This window comes from Kogia breviceps, chromosome 13 (genome assembly GCF_026419965.1).
Source record: "Kogia breviceps isolate mKogBre1 chromosome 13, mKogBre1 haplotype 1, whole genome shotgun sequence".
NCBI classification, from domain to species: Eukaryota; Metazoa; Chordata; class Mammalia; order Artiodactyla; family Physeteridae; genus Kogia; species Kogia breviceps.
Window position 1 is genome coordinate 40,158,155 of NC_081322.1, and position 24,337 is coordinate 40,182,491.

The 24,337-nt window shown below is 38.0% G+C and overlaps 1 protein-coding gene across 3 annotated transcripts in view; it reads left to right on the forward strand.

The window, feature by feature from the left end:
• AFG1L (AFG1 like ATPase) overlaps positions 1-24,337 on the forward strand; it is a 201,286-nt gene that overhangs the window by 52,177 nt on the left and 124,772 nt on the right. For all 3 annotated transcript variants that reach the window (XM_059083931.2, XM_059083932.2, XM_067011566.1), the window contains exons 3-5: positions 6,093-6,144; positions 16,177-16,278; positions 17,200-17,330. In XM_059083931.2, the coding sequence (XP_058939914.1) occupies positions 6,093-6,144; positions 16,177-16,278; positions 17,200-17,330 (285 nt within the window). The remainder of the gene's footprint in view (positions 1-6,092; positions 6,145-16,176; positions 16,279-17,199; positions 17,331-24,337) is intronic.

Here is a 24,337-nt window from a genome sequence, read left to right on the forward strand (position 1 = left end):
TCTCCACATCCTCACCAACACTTATTTCTTGTTTTTTTGGTAATAGCCATTCTAACAGATGTAAGATGATATCTCGTTGTGGTTTTGATTTCATTTCCTGATGATTAGTGACGTTGAGCATCTTTTCACGTGCCTTTTACCCACGTGTATGACTTCTTTGGAAAGAATGTCTGTTCAGATTTTCTGACCATCTTTTAATTGGATTGTTGTATGAGTTCTTTGTGTATTTTATATACTAACCCTTTATCACATATGAGTTAAAATATTTTTTCTCATTTGGTAGGTTGCCTTTTCATTTTGTTGATTGTTTCTTTTGCTTTTTAGTTTGATAAAGTCCCATTTGTTTATTTTTGCTTTTGTTGCCTTTGCTTTTGATATCAAATCCAAAAAGTCATTGCTAAGACCAGTGTCAAGCAGCTCACCACCTGTGTTTTCTTTTAGGAGTTTTATAGTTGCAGGTCTTATGTTCAAGTCTATAGTCCATTTTGAGTTGGTTTTTGTGTATGATATAAGTAGTGGTCCAGTTTCATTTTTTTTTTCGTGTGGCTGTCCAGTTTTCCCAACACCGTTTATTGAAGAAACTATCCTTGAATCTTGGCTCCTTTATATACCCTTGTCTCCTTTGGCCTCGGCTCCTTTGTATACCCTTGGCTCCTTTGATATAAATTAATTAATCATATATGTGTGGATTTATTTCTGGTCTCTCTGTTCTGTTCCATTGATCTGTGAGTCTGTTTTAATACCAATACCATACTGTTTTGATTACTATAGCTCTCTCTTGAGAATAGATACTTTTATAAATACTTATATCAAACCATTAATATGGCCTAGTAAAATATATTATGACATCAGTTAGAATGCTTTCAGTTGTGAATAACAGAAAACCCAACTAAACCTAGGTTAAATAATACAAGTAATCATTGGCTCATGTAGAAATCCAGGGATAAGTATGCTTCAGGTGCAGTGTATTAGGCCCCTGACTCCATTACTTACTTGGAGATCTTCTTGATCTTGCCCTCTTGATTATTTTGGCTTTGTGTTCAGCTTGGCTTATCTCAAAGTAGCAAACTAGCATCACATCTACACAGCATACTGCGCAGAAGACTAGAGCTTCTCTTTCACCTAGAGTTGAACAACAGAACTCTGTTTGACTGAACTTAGTCATAAGCTCACCCTTGAACCCCTCATCCAGTTGTGGAAGATAGAGCTGGGAGTGGGATCATTCTCACCTAAAGGACATGGCTACTGCACAGGTATAGAAGATTGTTGAGAACAATCTGAAAGCCCTGAGGCGTGTCCCTCCATTTTGTCAACAAATCTGTTTCGCTGGTTAGTTCACTCTTCTCTGTAACGATTCTCTAGAGCCTTCTTAGCACCCTTCAAGCTGAACTACACTTCCCCTATCACTTTCAGCAAACGTCTACATCTTTATAAAGAGAAAACAGAAGGTGTTGGGTTGGACCTCCTTCAACTTCCTATATGAAATTGCAATCCCAGAAGTCTGGGTGGACGTGAGGGAATGTGAGGGAAAGTCAATATCTTAGTATGAGATTTTTCTATTTTAACTTATCCTTCCATCATGTATTTCTAATTTTATTCCATTTTGGTTGGAATACAGTGATTCTTTGGAGTTTATTGAGGTTTCCTTTATGGCTTGGAATATGCACAGTATTTGAAAATGTGCTCTGTGTTCTTGAATGTATTCTTGATTTGTTTGGTAGAGTTTGTATAGATATAAAATAGCTTAAGTGTACATTAATGTTGTTCAGATCTTTGAGAAGGGTGTGTCAAAGGGTGCGATGTTTCTTCTTCGTGGTCCATAGGTTTGGATAGAAGCAGGTATCAGTACATGAAGTTTACAGTTTTAAGCATGAGTGAGTGGGCCTTGTGATTAGGTGTGCAGAGGTGGGCAGTGAGTGGGAACTCCCCAGTGCCGTGTCCTGCACCCAACAGATAAGGAAATGGCTGGTTGTAGAGTTGATGTGGCTTACCCAGAGTCACATAGCTAATAAGTAGCCGAACCAGAATTTGTACCCAGATCTTTTGAGTTCAACTCTAATACTCTTTCCTTATATCTTTTATGCTTAGTGGAGGTAGGTGATAGCTTTCCACTGTCTTCCAACATCATCCTTAAGCTTACCATCTGCACAGTCTGTAATACAGTATCACTGGATCCTTATCAAAAACACATTAGAGAAGGTGTCATCATCCTACTTCACAAATTCCCTAAGATATAAGTAACATGACAAATCTTACAACTGGTCACTAGAGAAACTTACTCATGTTCAGATCTTCAAGTCTTTGTCTAGTTAGTGTTAAGTGTGTGTATTTTAGAGGTTGGGCGTGTATCAGAGTTCTGTCAGGAAACTGTTCACAGCACTTTAAAAGACTGAATCAAGAGACATCTTAGAGAGTCATGGGCAGGGCAGGCCTAAGGCAGCAAACAAAGGATGGAGGAGTGAAGGAGGAGCCTGCAGAGAGCTGTAGCTGTGGCATGAGGACCTAATGATTCTGGAGGGATGCAGCTCTGCTAGAGACACAGCACTGAAGCAGGGAAGCAACGGGAGAGAATGACCTGGATTTCTCTCCACCCCCTCCCTCCTATCTCCTGCAAGTAGTACCTCCCAGGGACTGAACCCAGCTAGCAGCCAGCCAGCAAGGTTGCCCCCTAGGGTAGAGAGCAGGATGAAGGAGGCTTGTGGAGGATGGGAGCACATGTAGAACCCCAGCACCCAGGAACTATGCCAGGGTGGAGTGCTCTGAGACATAGGAACACATTACAGGAAATTAAAACATTGGGAAAGGAAATTTAATGGACCTGAAAAATAGGGTAAATTGTGAGAAAATGTAAATTAGGAGCATGTAAATTATGTGGGTGGCTGTGTAGTTATTTTGAAGAAAACTGTGTGAACCTAACTCTTCCTGAATTGACCACTATGAATAAAGAATTTAAAAACTTCCTTAGAACCCATTTTACAGCCTTCTAAATAGTCTTACTGTTCTCCATTCAATGCTCTGATTTTCCCCTTAAAATATAGATTTTTAAATCCTTTGAAATAATTTCAGTAATTTTTGGAAGACTGAAATTTTATGAGGAGAAAACTAACCTGCCTCTCCAAGTGAAAATACTTGGTGTGTATATAACATAGTTTAGATAGGTGATGTCTAACATTTATTGTTAGAGGAATATCCATTATGTTTATCAATTTATTTGGAGTAAAATCTGCTTCTTAAACAGTATTTATGCCATACGAGATATTTGTGATCTCAGATGTTTGAGAATCTTTTCCTTTGATACTCTATAACCATATCTCTTTATCGTCTTCTAAATATTGCCATAAAATATAATGTAATATAAATTATATATGTAATAGATAGTGTACTGTAATATTTGCCAAAGTGCTCTTTCAAAAATACGTTGAGTTTGGGTAAAACAGAAGATAGGCCCAAGTGATCTTTTGTTTTTTTTTTTTTAGCAGCATTGAGCTCTTTCCATGTCATCTTTTTCCCCCATCTTTGTTAAATTTTTGGCTTGAACTTCATTGATTTAGCATATGTTGATTACATCATGACTAGATCCCGGACTGTTTCTATAAAATGTGATGTGAAGAATTGCTATAACATTTCCAGTTGCCTTATGCAAAAAGTTGCTTTCAAAAGATTTCTAATACATAGAATATACTTAGAGATTATTAGGTTGTATATAAGTTTTCTAATTTGAAGCTGTTCTAAAATTATTGAGGAGCATGATGCTTTTTTTCTGGCAAATTGAAAATATAATAACCAATGTACAAGAATGGTTCATATAAGATATTACACCAAGACAAATTAAGAGGTTTTGGCAGGAGTGGCATCTGTTTTCAGTTGAGATTTAAGAATAGATGGAGAGTTAATGTGCAGAGGAACACAGGGAAGGCATCCACCTGGCAGAATCAAAGCAAAGAATATCCTTTTGCCTAAACCATGGTGAAGGTTCATTTGGAAGGGGCGTGCTGGAGTCAGAGGCTGGATTTATAGAAAAAGCTGAGGGACAGGAAAGCGAGAGAGGTTTCTGAGGCATGCTGGAGTGAATCCACAGATTAAAAAACAAAAGCATTAGGTAGTAGATCCTGAAGTCTAGCTTTTGAAAATGTTCTCTGTCAAAATATTGACTGCTCTAGTTGGTGCTAAGTGGCATAACCTTCGCTTCTTTCTGCTTTTACACTTTCTGAACTCTCTCAGCTCTGGCTCACCTTGGTTTTTGCACAAGTGTCTAGGAACTGTCATAGAGTTTGAAGGTTATTCTTCTAAGTGGAGCAAAATTCAGGAAGGTAATTTGGGTTGATAATAATATCAGACAAAGAGAAGTTCCATTTTGTTTCTTCCTTTGAGGCCTCCATCCTCCTGTTCTGGTCTGGACTTGATTGCTTTCTTGTCCTGCTTGTGCCACTGTGGTTCCAGAGAGCAACCCTCCGTCTTACCAGGGCATTCTCCCCAGGATCCTCTGTGTCTCATGGAGCCTAGGTGTTCCTATTTCTGTTGGGGAGGGTTTTTTGAGACCCTGTATGTATGGAATGTCAGTTTCCCATTTTCATGCTTGATGGATAGATTGGATGGATTAGATTGGTAATCACTGTCCCTCAAACTTTATTCGAGTTTTTATCGGTTGTTTGTGACCTGTCTCCAGCCCCCCGCCCCCCACCACCTTTCCCCCTGAACGCCCACCCCACTGCCACCTTGGATGTTTGTAGGATTTCCTTTATATGCCTGGTGTCTGAAATTTCAGGATTGTGACTTGGTATGGGTCTTATTTCCCTCATTGTGTTGGACACTTATATAATCTGTCCTCCTAATCTTGAAATTTCGTCCTTCAGATCTGAGAAAAATCTTAGGTAATTTCCTCCTCTCTTTTTTTCTCTATTTTCTCTTTCTGGAATTCCTTTTGTTCAGATATTGGACCTCCTGACTTAATCCTGTAATTTTCTTATATTTTCCATCTTTCATTGTTATTGTTTATTTGTTGTATTTCTTTTTTTTTTTTTTTTTTTTTTTTTTTTTTTTTTTTTGCGGTATGCGGGCCTCTCACTGTTGTGGCCTCTCCCGTTGCGGAGCACAGGCTCCGGACGCGCAGGCCTAGCGGCCATGGCTCACGGGCTTAGCTGCTCCGCGGCATGTGGGATCTTCCCGGACCAGGGCACGAACCCGTGTCTCCTGCATCGGCAGGCGGATTCTCAACCACTGCGCCACCAGGGAAGCCCCTGTTGTATTTCTTTAACATTTCCTCAAGCTTATCTTCTAATCCCTTTTCTGGAATTTTGTTTCTGCTACCATATGTTAAATTTCAAAGTACTCTTTTTTGTTCTTAATATTCCTTTTAAAAATTGCATTTTGTTCCTGCTTTATAGTTTTAATAACTTCTTTTATTTTCCTCAGCATATCAATTATATTGGTTACAATTTTATTTTGAAGTTTCCTTTTGCTGTCTGTGTAGTCTGTTTCCATGGAGTTTTTTGCACCCTGTATATTTGCTGTGGTCTCCAACTTTCATAATGGGAGTTTTTTTTTCAAATTTCTGTTGATTCTTGGCTGTCAATTTGTTTTAGAGTCTTTTCAGATACTAATGAGCTGATTAAAGGCTCCATCTTAAGAGGTTTGTTGACTAGTATGCTTTACTGTAAGGTGATCTGATAGGGACCCAGTTCTTTCTTTGGGAGAAACCCACACTAGGTGCCTTTGGGCCTTTATTTCTGGAAACCATTCACTTTCTTCAGAAAAAATCTTCTGATCTCTTGCTTGCTGGGAATGAGCTAGGCTGTCATGTTTGGGGAACCCATTTGGGAAAGAGGGGGAAGATTACATGGTTAGTAAATTATGAAGTGGATGTAAACTTAAGTTGTGTGACTTCAGAGCCTTGCTCTGAGCTACTATGATTCTTGCCTCCTATATTAAAACCTAAGTGGGGCTTCATAGCCTTTTATATCAAGTTTTTTGTACTTATTGTGTGCAGTAGCCCATTTCAGTCCTGTATATATAGCACGGTTAGCAATGCTATGTATATGATGATATTCGATTATTTCCACGTTGGAGATTTATAATTTGTTCTTAATTTGCAGCTTTTTTCAAGGAGCAAACCTCCAAGGGGCCTGTATGTTTATGGAGATGTTGGTAAGTGTGTTAAAATAAGTTTTAAGTGGTCCAAACAAAAAGTTTCCCAGCTTTCACTCAGGGATAACTTCCATTTCTATCCCTCAGTACACTACCAGCAAGAACAGGATGAGGTGAGGTAAAATAGGAGAGAGGAGACACGTGCAGTTATCTTAGTTTTTACTTTTATTTCTCATAGGGTGACTGCAGTTGAAGGCAGAATTAGTTAACATGTTAGGGTGCAAACATTATTTAATGTATAAAGAGAGTTGATCTTAGGGAAGGAAGTCATTTCTAGATAGGTTATTAGATAAACCAGAATCTCATTGCTCAGTGCTATTTGACTCAGGTTAATAACTTAAAAAAAAATAAACTGTTTGTTTTTTACTTTTTTTTTTTTTTTGGCGTTACGCGGGCCTCCCACCGCCGTGGCCTCTCCCCCTGCGGATCACTGGCTCCGGATGCGCAGGCCCAGCGGCCATGGCCCACGGGCCCAGCCGCCCTGCGGCATGTGGGATCCTCCCGGACTGGGGCACGAACCCGCGTCCCCTGTATCGGCAGGCGGACTCCCAACCACTGCGCCACCAGGGAAGCCCTGTTTTTACTTAAAAAAAAAAAAAAAATTATTTATTTACTTATTTATTTTGGTTGCATTGGGTCTTCGTTGCTGTGCGCGGACTAACTCTAGTTGCGGCGAGCGGGGGCTGCTCTTCGTGGCAGTGCGCAGGCTTCTCATTGTGGTAGCGCGCAGGCTTCCCATTGTGGTAGCTTCTCTTGCTGAGGAGCATGGGCTCTAGGCGGGCGGGCTGCAGTAGTTGTGGCGCTCGGGCTCAGTAGCTGTGGCTCGCCGGCTCTAGAGTGCAGGACTAGTAGTTGTGGCGCATGGATTTAGTTGCTCTGCAGCATGTGGGATCTTCCCTGAGCAGGGCTCGAACCCCCGTCCCCTGCATTGGCAGGCGGATTATTAACCACTGCGCCACCAGGGAGGCCCCTGAGTAGACGTTCTTAACATATGAGTGGTAACATTTCCTTGGTCTCCCACTTCCATGCACTGGGCACAAAGACTCACATTTTCTCGGAAACCTTATGAGCTGTCACTTTCTAGATTTTCCTAATCAGTTAACGTCTTGCTTCTTCCCTGACTTCATTCTTGCTGAAGTTGTCTGTTTCTGGTTTCTGTTTCCTTCAATCAAATCTTTTTCTCCAGTTTTAAACCTCTCCCTGGTTACCCACCTTCACTGTTGTCATGAAGGTGGCTCCTCCTTCCTCTGACCTTATGGCTTGTCATTCAGTTCTTTACATACTCAAAATGCACATTTAATGTAACGAGATAAACAAATTTGCATTGTGAGGAAGTGGTGGCAGAGGTTCGTTATCTTAATAAGAATTTTAGGGTAAGAAAAATAATAGAAGTTGAATAAGTAGTTATACTGCCTCAAAGATCAAACTGTTCTTTTCTGGGTCCTCCCTCTTCTTCTGATTTGTTTACTAATGCCTCTATATGCCTGTTTTACATTTATAGATTTAGCAAATCTAATAAAAAGGGAATTAGTTAGTATTTAAAAAGCAAATGATAGAGATTCTTCAAGTTCTTCAAACTTGCAGATTTTAAAAATGTGAAAGAGGCTCAAACTATTCTTTTTCTTAGTTCATTGGCTAATTGGTATTTTTGAGACCAATATATACTTCTTATTTAGAATCTAATTTATACCAGCTACTTGAGCAGTTTTATGTGTCTGCACCTTTGGGCACCGCTAGCAGATCTCATTCTGTTGTCATCTTTCATTTTTTGCCTCTTTGGAGAACGTTTACTTCCTATACCTTCACTTTCATGTTCTGTCATTGCTAAAATCAGTATCTTTGTTTCTCTTGTTACCTTAACCACTTAACCATAAATGGATATGGTTAGTAAGACACAACTGTTTCCACTTCTACAAAAGGACTTTAAAAAAAAAAACAACTATGAAAGTTGTTGGATTTTTAGTTTGGAAAATACAGCCATATTCTAACGAATTGAAGGGAGGTACAATAAACGTAATTTATCTGAATGTTTGAAGGGATTAGAAAAGGTGTGTAACACGGGATATTCACATAGGCTGGGTGTGTGGCAATCTTTGGCTAGGAACATCTTCATAATGTAGAGAGGGGAAAAGAAAGGAATTCTGAAATAGGAAGTGAGATGAACATTTTGGTGGCCATACTCAGTTTAGTTTAGAATTAGTTTACTTACAAAATAGGTAATAAAAGATAGGTCAAATTCTCATTTTGGGTGGGCTCGCTGGCTGGGAGAATAGCCTCAGAATGACTTTACAGGCTCTTATTCTTTATTATTTTTCTTTTTTAGACTTGGGAAACAGGTAATAAATTTTAAAGAGACTTGGTGGAAAAGAGATGTCTGTTTCATAGCATCCCTTTTCCTCCTTATTCCTGCCCTTGTCTTGGACTCTGTCATGCCCACTTCAGTCTACTCTATTTTCATAGGTATGTTGAGATGATTGACTCAGATGGACTCTCAATACGGGAACCCCAGGAGCATTGATATCATCATGGTTCAATCTTGAAATGTTTTCATTAATAAAATACTTATCATATCTCATGCAGAAGTCAAAAGCTGCAGTAGTAATATTTTGTGGCTTCATTCTTACCCTACAGCTGGCTTTCTTACAACAAGGTTTCAGCTCTAGACTAGCAGAATGAGTGGTGATGGCAGGGTTAATGATTTCTCCTGTACATTAGAAGAGAATAAAGTACGTTTTTGTTTGTCAGTCCCTTTTTTGCTGTCTCCTGGTTTAACCTTACCTGTTTCACATTGATAATTTCACCAGTGGAAAGGTAGACTGGTTTTAAGGTTAGGAGTTGGAAAGCAAAATTCTTCTCGGGTGGGAGGCAGTGGTGGAGGATACCACTTCTAGCTCCTTCTGCAGGGGGTCAGCTGTGAAAAGGGCACCACTAGAGGGGGCTCTCGAGTAGTCATTTTTGGGCTTCCCAACTATAGGCTTAAAAGTTAGAATTTAAAAGATTTTTAGGTTTTATAAATGACTCCCCTAGTAAGAATCTTATCCTGAGAAAATTACAAGGTTTTATTTAGGATTCTGTAGAGACCAAAGCAAAATCATGAAGCAGGTGAAATTTAGTGCTGGTTTCCCTACTTTTTTCCAACATCTGTCCTCATTCTTCCAGTCACTTGACAAATGCTTGTTGCCTTGTGCCAGGCAGTCTGTTGTTTCTGGAAATGTAATGGTGAATAAAAACAGACACAGCCTTTGCTCACCCAAAGCTTACAAACTGTGGCAATGGCTTTGAAACATTTTTGAAAATGACTCACAGTAATAATATATTTTACATCCTGAGGTAGTTATATGCTTGGGTGTGTGCACACCACACACACATATATACATACATACTTATAAACATCTTTGTCCTGTAGGATTTCCTACAACTTGGATTTTGCTGATGCATCTCTGTGGTGTGATGTGAGTCTTCCAACTTTGTCTTTTTCAAGATTATTTTGATCATTCTGTGGCCTTTGTATTTCCATGTTCATTTTAGAATAAACTTGTTCATTAAAAAAAATCTGGGGATTTTGATTGGGATTATGTTGAAGCTATAGAGCAATGTCTACAGAGAATTGATAACTTAAAATATTGAGTATTCCAATCTATGAGCATGGTATATTTCTTCATTTTAAAATATCTTATTCATTTATTTATTTATTTTTGGCAGTGTTGGGTCTCCGTTTGCTGCGCGCAGGCTTTCTCTAGTTGCAGTGAGTGGGGGCGACTCTTCGCTGCAGTGCGCAGGCTTCTCACTGTGATGGCTTCTCTTGTTGTGGAGCATGGGCTCTAGGCATGTGGGCTTCCGTAGTTGTGGCTCACGGGCTCTAGAGCACAGCTCAATAGTTGTGGCACACGGGCTTAGTTGCTCCGCGGCATGTGGGATCTTCCCGGACCAGGGCTTGAACCTGTGTCCCCTCTGTTGGCAGGCAGATTCTTAACCACTGTGCCACCAGGGAAGTCCCTAAAATATCTTCTTTAATTTCTCTCAGTGGTGTTTTGTAGTTTGTAGTGCAGAGGTTTGCCATATTTTTTGATAAATTTATTCCCGTGTATTTTACTGCAAATGGTATTGTATGTTAACATTTAAATTTCCAGTTGATCACTGCTAGTGTATAGAATCAACTGATTTTTTGGATGACCTTTCTAAATTCAATTATTAACTCTTATAATGTTAACTCTTATAACTCCTGGTTATTTGGTAGCTTCTTCAGGATTTTTTGTGAACGTAATCGTATCTGTGAATAGACAATTTAACTTTTTCCTTTATAATTTCTATGCCTTCTAGTTCTTTTTCTTGCCTCATTGCATTAGCTAGGATGCAGTACAATGTTGAATAGAAGTCATGAGAGTGGATATCCTTGCCTTGTGTCAAATTTTAGGGGAGAAGTGTTCAGTCTTCCCTAGTTAAGTATGACGTTAACTGTAGGGTGTGTGTGTGTTTAATGTATTAGTTTCTTTTATTGTGGCAACATATATGTAATATAAAATTTATCATTTTAACTGTACAGTCCAGTGGCATTAAGTACATTGACATTGTTATGCAAACATCACCACTATTCATCTCCAGAACATTTTTATCTTCCCAAACTGAAACTCTGTACCTATTAAACAATAACACCCATTCTATAACCCCCTCCTTCCCAGTCCCTGGCAACCTCTGTTCTACTTCTTTCTCTGTGAATTTGATGACTCCAGGGACCTCATGTAAGTGGGATCATATAATATTTATCCTTTTGTTTCTGGCTTATTTCACCTAGCATAGTATCTTCAAGATTCATCCATGTTGTAGCATATGTCAGAATTTCATTCTTTTTTTTCCCCATTCTTTTTAAAGGCTGAATAATATTCCATTATATTTATATACCAATTTTGTTTATCCCTTCATCTGTCGATGGATGTTTGGGTTGTTTCCATCTTCTGACTTCTGTGAATAATGCTGCTATAAACATTGATGAACAAATATTTGTTTCAATCCCAGCTTTCAATTCTTTTGTGTATATCCAGAAGTAGAATTGCTGGATCATATGCTCATTCTGTGTTTAATTTTTTGAGGAACTGCCATACTGTTTTCCATAGCAGCTGCACAATTTTACATTCCCACCAGTAATATACAAGGGTCCCCATTTTTCCACACCTTTATCAATACATTATTTTTCTGTTTGTTTGTTGTTTTCATAATAGCTATCCTAATGGATGTGAAGTGGTATCTCATTGTAGTTTTGTTTTGCATTTTTCAAATAATTGGTGATATTGAGCATCTTTTCAGTGTAGGTTTTTGTTATTTGTCCTTTATGAGGTCAAGGAAGTCTGCTTCTTTTCCTAGTTTGCTGAGAGTTTTTAATCATGTATGTGGGGCTTCCCTGGTGGCGCGGTGGTTGAGAGTCCGCCTGCCGATGCAGGGGACACGGGTTCATGCCCCGGTCCGGGAGGATCCCACATGCTGCGGAGCGGCTGGGCCCGTGAGCCACGGCCGCTGAGCCTGTGCGTCCGGAGCCTGTGCTCCGCAACGGGAGAGGCCACAACAGTGAGAGGCCCACGTACTGCAAAAAAAAAGTAAAAAAAAAAAAAAAAAAAAAAAAAAAGCAATCATGTATGTGTGTTGAATTTTGTCAAAAATTTTTTTCAAATGTTGTGAGGATTATATAATTTTTATATGTTGAATTTTATTTTGACAGGAAGTTAAATGAATTACTTGCATGCCAGTTTGATTCATTTGAAGTATTTTTTTAATTGAAAATTTCATTGAGATAATTACAGATTCACATACAGTTATACGAAGTAATTCAGAGAGATCTGTATACACTCATTTCCCCTCTAAGGCAACTTTTTGCAAAACTATAGTAAAAATATCACAACCAGGATATTGACATTGATACAATTCACCAATCCTGTTCAGATTTCTCCAGTTTTACTTGTATAGTCATCCCTTGGTATCCACAGGGGATTGGTTTTAGGGGTCCCCAAGGATATCAAAATTTGGTGATATTCAGGTCCCTTATATAAAATGGCCTAGTACAAGGAATACAGTCAGCATTCTGTATCCATGAGTTTCATCTCAGCTGTGCTATACTCATTTATGTGTGTATTTAGTTCTGTACACTTTATCACCTCTGTAGGTTCATGAGTCAAGATACTGAACAACTGTATCACCACAAGAATCCCTTGTATTGCCCATAATTTTATAACCATACATATCCACCCTCCATTTCTACATCCTGGCAGTCACTAATCTGTTCTCCATTTCTAAAATTCTGTCATTTCAAAAATGTTATATAAATGAAAAAGTATGTAACTTTTTAAGATTGGCTTTGGTTTTTTTTCCACTCATTGTAATTCATTGGAGAGTCATTCAAAGTTGTTGTATGTATCAATATCTCTGGAAATTGTTTATCACACAGTTTCCTAGGGGTTCATAACACAGCTTCCCTTGCCTCACATCATGAAGTATCACCTTATGCATGAGCAGCTGTTATTCAGCCAAAGACTCAAGAGTGTCCACCTGTTGGTTTCTGGAGCTCTTTCATTATATAGCTTCCTCCTCTCTGGCACTTTGCCTTGCAAATTTCACCTGCGTTCTGGACTCCCATAATCCTGATCTCTCTTAACTCACTCAGACCGGGGTGTTTTACTTGGATTCACCTTCTTTGTGCAGCAATCTGGAAGGTCCCTCCAAGCTAAAAGTTTGAGTGACATAGGGTTCATCTTCTTAATCCATTTGTCTGTTGATGGGCACTTGGGTTGCTCCCACGTCTTGGCTGTTGTAAATAGTGCTGCTGTGAACATTGGGATGCATGTATCTTTTCAAGTTGGTGTTTTCATTGTTTCCAGATATATACCCAAGAGTGGAATTGCTGGATCATATATACGGTAGTTCTATTTTTAGTTTTTTAAGGAATCTCCATACTGTTTTCCGTAGCGGCTGCACCACTTTACATTCCCACCAACAGTGTATGAGGAAAAAATATAAAGAGATACAATGTTAAACTGCCAAGTTCCATGAGGACAGGGATTTTTGTTAGCTTTGTTCACTGCCATTTCCTAATAAGCACCTAGAATAGGGCCTCACACATGGTAGGCATTCAATGAAAATATGTTGATTAAATAAATAATATTTTGTTTATGGTGATTTTGATATTCAGAAGTTTGCATTTTACATGTTCTAGTCTATCAGTTTTTTCCTTTTTTTTTAACATCTTTATTGGAGTATAACTGTTTTACAATAGTGTGTTAGTTTCTCCTTTACAACAAAGTGAATCAGTTATACATATACATATGTTCCCATATCTCTTTCCTCTTGTGTCATCCTCCCTCCCACCCTCCCTATCCCACCCCTCTAGGTGGTCACAAAGCACAGAGGTGATCTCCCTGTGCTATGCTGCAGCTTCCCACTGGCTATCTAATTTACATTTGGTAGTGTATATATGTCCCTGCCACTCTCTCACGTCGTCACATCTTACCCTTCTCCCTCCCCATATCCTTAAGTCCATGCTCTAGTAGGTCTGTGTTTTATTCCCATCCTATCACTAATCTCTTCATGACATTTTTTTTCTTAGATTCCATATATATGTGTTAGCATACGGTATTTGTTTTTCTCCTTCTGACTTACTTCACTCTGTATGACAGACTCCAGGTCTATCCAGCTCATTACAAATAACTCAGTTTCATTTCTTTTTATGCCTGAGTAATATTCCATTGTATATATGTGCCACATCTTCTTTATCCATTCATCTGTTGATGGACACTTAGGTTGCTTCCATATCCTGGCTATTGTAAATATGATTTATGATTTTATTTTATGATTTTATTTATGATTTCTTCTTTTTGCTTTTATTTTCAGAAACTTTTTATATGATGGTTTTGTTACATTTTAAGCACATTTTTGAGGAAGAGCACAATGATTATGTTCAAATATATATTGTTCACATTTTTTGTTAGATAATTCATGACTTCTTTTCTGGATCTATAAGTATACCATGCTTCATGCAGCAGAATTTGAAACTTTATTAATTTACTTCTTTGTGTAAATGTAATGATATAAAATTTGCTGCCACTCACTATATCAAGAGACTTGTACTGAATATTTTTGCAAAAAATTACTTTTCAGTCTAAATGGTCTTCTCATTAAAAATCTGTCTGGTGAATTGTATTTTCTTTTTAAATATTATTAATTAATTAATTAATTAATTAATTTGGCTGTGCTGGGTCTGCATTGCAGTCGGCATGCGGGATCTAGTTCCCTGACCAGGGATCAAACCCGGGTCCCTAGCATTGGGAGCGTGGAGTCTTAGCCACCAGGGAAGTCCTGTGAATTGTATTTTTGTATACAAAAATCTTTCTGACAATTCAAATGGCTCGCAGGCTCAGTAGTTGTGGCGCATGGGCTTAGTTGCTCCATGGCTTGTGGGATCTTCCCCCACCAGGGCTCAAATCTGTGTCACCTGCACTGATGGGGGATTCTTAACCACTACATCACCAGGGAAGTCCTATAACACTTTTTGAAAAAGCTGAGAATACTGGCTTTCAAAATGAGGCTTACTTGAAGAAATTCAGATACAGTTAACCCTTATAATTAAATTATCTAATTTTCAGCACTCAAACTGTTAATCACTATCATCACATTAGTAATCGAAGAGTCAACAGCCTGAGCATTTCACAAGACATGCACAGGAAGCCTGTTCCCTCACAGAAAGCCCAAAGCTTTCTTATGGAATGGAGGAAAGCTCAACAGATTTAAGACTCAAATCTTGCTTCCTGAGCTGCCTTTGAAGATAGTATAATAATTGCAGCTCCTGCAAGGAGAGCCTGGATGCTTTGGTAAGGTGGTGGTGGAGGAAGCAGTGAGGATGAGAGACAAGACCAGCATCCCCTGGCCTGCCTGCTGGGGAATGCTGGGTGTGAACCAAACTTGACCACTGTCAGTGTCCCCAAAGCTCTGGGCTTTCTGTGAGGGAACAGGCTTCCTGTGCATGCCTTGTGAAATGCTCAGGCTGTTGACTCTTTGATTACTAATGTGATCGTAGTGATTAACAGTTTGAGTGCTGAAAATTAGATAATTTAATTATAAGGGTTAACTGTATCTGAATTTCTTCAAGTAAGCCTCATTTTGAAAGCCAGTATTCTCAGCTTTTTCAAAAAGTGTTATAGGAATTCCCTGGTGATGTAGTGGTTAAGAATCCCCCATCAGTGCAGGTGACACAGATTTGAGCCCTGGTGGGGGAAGATCCCACAAGCCATGGAGCAAACTAAGCCCATGCGCCACAACTACTGAGCCTGCACTCTAGAGCCTGCGAGCCACAACTACTGAGCCCGCGTGCCACAACTACTGATGCCCACTCACCTAGAGCCCGTGCTCCACGACAAGAGAAGCCACTGAAATGAGAAGCCTGCACACTGCAAGGAAGAGTAGCCCCTGCTTACCGCAACTGGAGAAAGCCCGCGCTCAGCAACGAAGACCCTATGCAGCCAAAAATAAATAAACAAATAAATTTTTTTTAAAAAAAGTGTTATAATTGGCAATTCTCCAGCTCTAACATCTATTATTTATTTTCAGTGTTTATGTTAGGTGCTAATGTGTATTTTCTAATTTTTCACTGGTAAATTTTCCTATAGTGCCTAAGACAGTTCCTCATCCTTTGTAATGGCCCAATAAATAATTAATTAATTAAAGTTATTTTATTTATACTGTGCCTTTTGGAAGAGAAACTGAAGAATGAATAATCTGTAAATCTTGCCAGTTTAAAAGCATAGTTCTCTGGAGGAAATAGTCCCTGGAATGCTAACTAAATGTTGTATTTCCTAAAAACAGGATTTTAACAGAAAAGAATAATATCAACATTTTATTTTTAGGTAGTTTAGCGTAAGAAATAAACACTGCTTTTAAAAAAGTTAACATAGTCTTAAGCTTTCCAGTAGCAGAGTGTGTTTTCATTATCCCAGAGCTAATGAACAATCATTAGAGCAATCAGTACATACTGTTTAATAGTTTTTTTTTTTTAAGGTACAGGGAAAACAATGGTGATGGACATGTTTTATGCTTATGTGGAAATGAAGAGGAAAAAACGGGTTCATTTTCATGGTTTCATGCTAGATGTTCACAAAAGTAAGTTAATGATCTGAAAGAAGTGATTTAAATGGACAAACATTACAAAATAATTTTCCTCATCTTAAAGTTTTTAATCTTTAAAAAAATCAGATTTTTGCTAAAAGTAAGATTTTATTTGGTTTCATTTGTTTTGTGCTATATTGAAGCAATTAGTAATGTGTCCAGAGTTGGTCCTAGAGACAAATTCATTACTTCCAAATCAGAGAACAGAGGTTACTCTGTGAAGGTCAGGCATTTTCTCTTTCTACTAAGGATCAATAAGAAATGTTTAAGCCTCACCTGTTTCACAAAGTTATTCTTGATTAGGCCTTTTCCTCTGTGTCACCTTAGCATGCAGGCATTCAGTTTGTTCTTGTATGTATGCTTTATTTCTTTGTCAGGGGTGTGTTATTTCATCTTTGCATTATTTGTTTACTAGCTATACTGTAACCTTCTCAGGGCAGGAATATTGTACTTTTCTTAGAATACTTTCAGCATTTAGTAACATATAGTGAATGAAGTGGGACTGGCTGGAAACAAGGGAACATCCTGATTAGATATGCTAGACATAGAGGACAGGATCACCTCCTTTGCCTGCATCTCTGAAATCCTCAGGACTAAGATCTGTGTGTTGATCATCAGTCACAATCTAATCATCTATTCTATCACTTTGTCATCTCTGAAGTGATTGAAGAGTGGAGATGGAATGACTACAAAATGTCCTTACAACCATGGGAATATAGTAATACGTGAACAACTTATTTTGAGGTAGAGAAACTGCAACCAACCTCAATAATCATATTTGTTTGTATGTGAAATTTAAACTTCAATTTTATGTTCACACTATGTTTCATTTAGAGATTTAAAAAATATGTTTTAGTTATTTAAAATGTACTGTTAATACAATATTTGATTTGTGTTTAACTTCATCCATTTAAGGAATACACCGCCTTAAACAGAGTTTGCCAAAAAGGAAACCAGGATTCATGGGTAAATTATACGATCCAATAGCTCCTATAGCTGAAGAAATCAGTGAAGAAGCATGTCTCTTATGTTTCGATGAATTTCAGGTAAGGTAGAGATGTTTCATAGATGTAGAATGGTATACTGAAGGAGTATGAGTATTTAAATTCTGTACCTGATTTTATCAGTTTTATAAATTGATTTAATACATTATCTCTTTATGACTTTAATTTTATTATCTAGTCCAGGGGTCAGCAAACCACAGCTTGCACAGGGCAAATCTGGCCCATCTGCTTTTGTATGGCCAGTGAGAAGAGGAAGATTTTTATATTTGTAAAAGGTAATTTAAAAAAGAAAAAAGGGGCTTCCCTGGTGGCCAGTGGTTGAGAGTCCGCCTGCCGTTGCAGGGGACACGGGTTCGTGCCCTGGTCCGGGAAGATTCCACATGCTGCGGAGTTGCTAGGCCCGTGAGCCATGGCCGCTGAGCCTGCGCATCCGGAGCCTGTCCTCCGCGACGGGAGAGGCCACAACAGTGAGAGAGAGGCCCGCATACCGCAAAAAAGAAAAAAAAAAAAAAAAAGAAAGAAAAAGAAAATGTAACAGACACCGTATATGGCTTGCAAAGCCTAAAGTATTTACTCTTCTGCCTTTTATAGGAAGTGTGCCTACCCCTATTTTCTAGTCAGTGGATTCACATTTCCCCTACACCACGATGTCTTTAAAGATGTTTGACTGTTTTTTAAAAGTGTTATTAAAAAAAAACCAGGTGATTCACACATCTCATTTAAGCTTCACCACTTATCTGTGATGAAGGAAGAGAATTGCCCTACTTGAAATTTCTTTTTCCCCCCTAGTTGAAATTTTAAAGTTTATTCTTTTTTAGGATTCAAAATTGTGCATTTAAATTGGTAGTACATTATTTCCTGATCTTTATTTCTTATAAGAACAATGCATCAAAGCAAACACTATGTCTTATGCTTATTCTGTATCCTGTGTCATGCCCAGTGTTATAATAGTAGTAATTAATAATATAACAGTAACAATAATAATAATAGAAGATACTCTAGGTTAAGAATTACTTTCTCTTTATTTGACTGCTCTTTTTAGTAGTTATGAAATGTAATAGTTGGTTTTTCTAAGATGCTTACCATAAGAGCAATTGATTATTGGAATGAAAATAGAAAAATCTACAAGGACTGAATATAAGCTTAAAAACAGGGCATCACACCTAAAGCTTTTGAAAAAATATTTCTGGGGCTGAGTGCAGAAACTTCTGTCTCATTGCCTAGAATAAAGGCCCAGAGAACTTTCAGGAGTAGCAGACCAGCATTTGTTATATGCCTACCCTGAGGCAGGCCCTGAGTGATTCACACATCTTATCTATGCCTCACAGTGTATTTGTAATGAAGTGAGGAAATTGCCCTAGTTGAATTTTCCAGTTTTAAGATTCTCTGAAATTATGCGTTTAAATTGGTAGTGAGTTATCTCCTGTTCTTCTGTGCTTAAAAACCTGGGTTAGTGGGAAGATGATGTGGCCAGGATGCCTTTATCCCAAATGAGGCATGTAGGTCTCCTCTAGCAACTCGATACTCATAGCTAACAGTGGTCTCGATTTATGATAGAGGAGAAAGGAGAATTTTTACCAGGAATGGTGTTATACTGAACCATCTGGGGAGGAGGAATTTTTATTTCTTTCTCCCTTCAATCATATTCAGACAGCCTGGCATTCACACTTTGTATTGTAGAACTACAAAGGTCTTCCAAAGAAAGGCTTATGGAATAGAGATGTTCCTCTGCTACTCTGAAGGTACACTGAGTACACTGGTGTACTGCAGAAAGCGAAGGGCCTGATTTAGTTCTAAAATAGCACCAAGTTAGCAGTTATGTGGACTTCAACAACAGAAGTCAGTGTTGAATCAGTGAAGGCCATTTCTCTTGGTTTCTCATTATGAGTATTTTAACCAAAATATCTCTAAACAAAATTGAATCGACAGTTAAATTTTTTTTCCATTTAGAAACAGAAGTTTTATTGAAACAGGGAAACAATGATGTGAACAAAGTTCTATTTCTATACGTTACTTGTAATGTGTCAACTTTTTAAAGCAAAATAAACCTATACACGACTCAGTACCTTCTCCTTTTGCCACAGTTATCAGGTATTTGTCACAGTTAAATTTTTCATATGGTTTTTATTCTTCAATTTGTTAATATGGTGTATCACATTGATTGATTTGTGTATATTGAAGAATCCTTGCATTCCTGGGATAAATCCCACTTGAACATGGTGTATGATCCTTTTAATGTATTGTTGGATTCTGTTTGCTAGTGTTTTGTTGAGGATTTTTGCATCTGTATTCATCAGTGATATTGTCTGTAATTTTCTTTTTTTGTAGTATCTTTGTCTGGTTTTGGTATCAGGGAGATGGTGGCCTCATAGAATGAGTTTGGGAGTGTTCCTTCCTCCACAATTTTTTGGAAGAGTTTGAGAAGTATGGCTGTTAGCTCTTCTCTAAATGTTTGATAGAATTCACCTGTGAAGCCATCTGGTCCTGGACTTTTGTTTGTTGGAAGATTTTTAATCACAGTTTCAATTTCATTATTTGTGATTGGTCTGTTCCTATTTTCTATTTCTTCCTGGTTCAGTCTTGGACAGTTATACCTTTCTAAGCATTTGTCCATTTCTTCCAGGTTGTCCATTTTATTGGCATAGAGTTGCTTGTAGTAGTCTCTTATGATGCTTTGTATTTCTGTCGTGTCCGCTGTAACTTCTCCTTTTTCATTTCTAATTTTATTGATTTGAGTCCTCTCCCTCTTTTTCTTGATGAGTCTGGCTAATGGTTTATCAATTGTGTTTATCTTCTCAAAGAACCAGCTTTTAGTTTTATTGGTTTGCTATTGTTTTCTTTGTTTCTATTTCATTTATTTCTGCTCTGATCTTTATGATTCTTTCCTTCTACTAACTTTGGGTTTTATTTGTTCTTCTTTCTCTAGTTCCTTTAGGTCTAAGGGTAGATTGTTTATTTGAGATTTTTCTTGTTTCTTGAGGTAAGCTTGTATAGCTATAAACTTCCCTCTTAGAACTGCTTTTGCTGCATCCCATAGGTTTTGGATCATTGTGTTTTTGTTGTCATTTGTCTCTACGTGTTTTTTGATTTCTTCAGTGATCTCTTGGTTATTTAGTAATGTATTGTTTAGCCTCCACGTGTTTGTGTTTTTTACATTTTTTTCCCCTGTAATTGATATCTAGTCTCATAGCATTGTGGTCAGAAAAGATGCTTGATATGATTTCAATTTTCTTAAATTTACTGAGGCTTGATTTGTGACGCAAGATGTGATCTATCCTGGAGAATGTTCCATACGCACTTGAGAAGAAAGTGTAGTCTGCTGTTTTTGGATGGTTGTCCTATAAATATCAATTAAATCTATCTGGTCTGTTGTGTCATTTAAAGCTTCTGTTTCCTTATTTGTTTTCATTTTGGATGATCTGTCCATTGGTGTAAGTGAGGTGTTAAAGTCCTCCACTATTATTGTGTTACTGTCTATTTCCTCTTTTATAGCTGTTAGCAGTTGCCTTATGTATTGAGGTGCTCCTATGTTGGGTGCATATGTATTTATAATTGTTATATCTTCTTCTTGGATTGATCCCTTGATCATTATGTAGTGTCCTTCCTTATCTCTTGTAACATTCTTTGTTTTAAAGCCTATTTTATCTGATATGAGTATTGCTACTTCAGCTTTCTTTTGATTTCCATTTGCATGGAATATCTTTTTCTATCCCCTCACTTTCAGTCTGTATGTGTCCCTAGGTCTGAAGTTGGTCTCTTGTAGACAGCATATATATGGGTCTTGTTTTTGTATCCATTCAGCAAGCCTGTCTTTTGTTTGGAACATTTAATCCATTCACGTTTAGGGTAATTATCAATATGTATGTTCCTATTACCATTTTCTTAATTATTATGGGTTTGTTTTTGTAGGTCCTTTTCTTCTGTTATGTTTCCCACTTAGAGATGTTCCTTTAGCATTTGTTGTAGAGCTAGTTTGATGGTACTGAATTCTCTTAGCTTTTGCTTGTCTGTAAAACTTTTGATTTCTCTGTCGAACCTGAATGAGATCCTTGCCAGATAGAGTAATCTTTGTTGTAGGTTCTTCCCTTTCATCACTTTAAATATATCATGCCACTCCCTTATGGCTTGTAGAGTTTCTACTGAGAAATCAGTTGTTAACCTTATGGGAGTTCCCTTGTATGTTATTTGTTGTTTTTCCCTTGTTGCTTTCAATAATTTTTCCTTGCCTTTAATTTTTGCCAATTTGATTAGTATGTGTCTCGGCATGTTTCTCCTTGGGTTTTTCCTGGCTGGGACTCTCTGCGCTTCCTGGACTTGGGTGGCTATTTCCTTTGCCATGTTAGGGAAGTTTTCAACTATAATCTCTTCAAATATTTTCTTGGGTCCTTTCTCTTTCTCTTCTCCTTCTGGGACCCCTATAATGCGAATGTTGTTGTGTTTAATGTTGTCACAGAGGTCTGTTAGACTGTCTTCATTTCTTTTCATTCTTTATTCTTTATTCTGTTCTGTGGCAGTGAATTCCACCATTCTGTCTTCCAGGTCACTTATCTGTTCTTCTGCCTCAGTTATTCTGCTATTGATTCCTTCTAGTGTATTTTTCATTTCAGTTATTGTATTGTTCATCTCTGTTTGTTGTTTATTTCTTCTAGGTGTTTGTTCTTTAATTCTTCTAGGTCTTTGTTAAACATTTCTTGCATCTTCTCGATCTTTGCCTCCATTCTTTTTCCAAGGTCCTGGATCATCTTCACTATCATTTTTCTGGAAGGTTGCCTATCTCCACTTCATTTAGTTGTTTTTCTGGGGTTTTATCTTGTTCCTTCATCCATCACAGTTAAATTTTTGATTAAGATATTGAAGTTAAAAATTTTAAAGTATATTAATACCCAACCTTTGTAAAGTAATTCATGGTTTACAAAGTGTTTTTACATACTTCATTTAATTCTATTAAATAGTTATTATTATTTCCATCATGTATATGAGGAATGTAAAGGCATCAGAATTTCTTAGGTATCAGGTAAATCTCATTACCCTTAACTTACAAAATGTAAATTTTAGGGTTTCCCTGGTGGCGTAGTGGTTGAGAGACTGCCTGGCAATGCAGAGGACACGGGTTCATGCCCCGGTCCGGGAAGATCCCACATGCCGTGGAGTGGCTGTGGCTGCCGAGCCTGCGCATCCGGAGCCTGTGCTCTGCAACGGGAAAGGCCACAACAGTGAGAGGCCTGCGTACCGCAAAAAAAAAAAAAAGTAAATTTTAAAAGATTCAGAGAAATGATTGGCATGTTTCTGTGACATGAGGACCATTGGCAAGACTGTTTAAGAAGATTAGGAAAAGATAAAAATATGGTTGTGCAAAGCAGATCCTGAGAAGATTTATGGCAAACAGGGCCAAATTACCCATTAGGTACAATAGGTATGGTGCTGAGGGTCCATGATAGTTTTAGGGGCCCATGAAAATATTTTAATTTAAATTCTTTTAAAATTTGAAGAAGAAATGAATATGTCAGTAATGAATCCAGCTGTATCTGTCTGCATCTGTACTATGTTTATCTTATACCAACACAGTTATAAAATATAATTTATGTATATATGTATATATATATATTTTAAAGTAAATTTATTTTTTAATTGAGGAAGGGGCTTCTGAAGGTTAAAGGGCCCATGAAAGTCATAATGCCACCCTAATAGTGAGGTCCTAACAGAAACCTGTCTGGTTGCTCTGGGCATTCTCCATTGAGTTCAGATTTTAGAAGATTGATACATGGTTGGGAAGGAGGAAACAAAAGCAACTATCTATCAGGATGAACCAAATCTTGTAAAAGAAATGTAAGGCAACAAAAAGGATTTTTCAAATTATATATTAAGGATATTTAAGGGAGATCAAGAGGGAGACAGACCCCTTGCTTATAAAATGTTTCTTGCTAACGAAGAGAAGAAAGTGGATGTGATGGCTCTGTTTGTCATTTCCTGCCTTATCCAGAGTTGGTTTGATATTCATTCATTCACTTACTCATTCATCCCAGTTGTCTTAAAGAGCCTTATTCCATACTACAGAACCCTATCTGTCCCACAGTCAAATGGATCATGTCTGGACATATGATCTATGAGTAGCCAGTCCACAAGCTTGTCAACAACCTTGGACTTGTGTAGTGTGGCTTGGGGGTTGAGCCAATCATATACTTTTTCTCATGTATTTGAACTAAAAGATGCAGAGGGAAGTGCCCACTTAGTAATGAGACAGGAACAAAGAGACATAGGAAGTAGCTGAATCACATTAGGGGGAGGAGTACTAGGGTGCTCCCTAGACAGCTGCAGAGCTACCTGTAATTTCATGCCAATCTCCAGTTCCTGTTCCCAGGAGGTGCTTTCAGTGCTGTTCCATCCTGAGGTCTCAAGTATAAACCCCTTATGTTTAGCTGAATCTCCTGTGCCTGTTTCTTGCAAAGAGTCTTGATGAGAAAGGAACTATTCAATTCATGTTTTGCTCTTCTGTCAAGAAGGATTTCCCTATGATCTAGAAAAGATAGAATAAATAAGAGTACTGTGAGGGAATCTCATCTTCCTTAATATAAAATCTGTTACCTCTAATGGAAGGAGGTTTACCTGATGAACCAAAGCCTAAGAAAAGCAAAGAGATGAGATATCTACTAGGATGCTTTTGGCTGCAGGTAACAGAAAACCCAACTTAAAAGGGCTTAAACTTGAAGGTGGGATATATTATGCTATATAAGATGGTATCATTACCCTTGCTCAAACCCCCCTGCTTCCTCTCTAACATTATCTCTTATATGTTCAGATTCACTCAATGCTCCCTACGTTTTCCAATCCTATTTTCTTCATAGATTAGGGAACCGTAGTTGATAGTGGGTGTTATACCAAATGCTTCTTTCTCAGCACGGCGCTGAAGAAAATATGCACAGAGACAACAGAACAAGACTGAAAAACAAATTGGTTGCTTTTCTTTGCTCACAAATTTCAGTGTAGCGTTCTAGTATGTTAGAGTTGACCCTCTTCCCTTGAGCAAAGTTGGCCTAAATGTCCTAGAATGA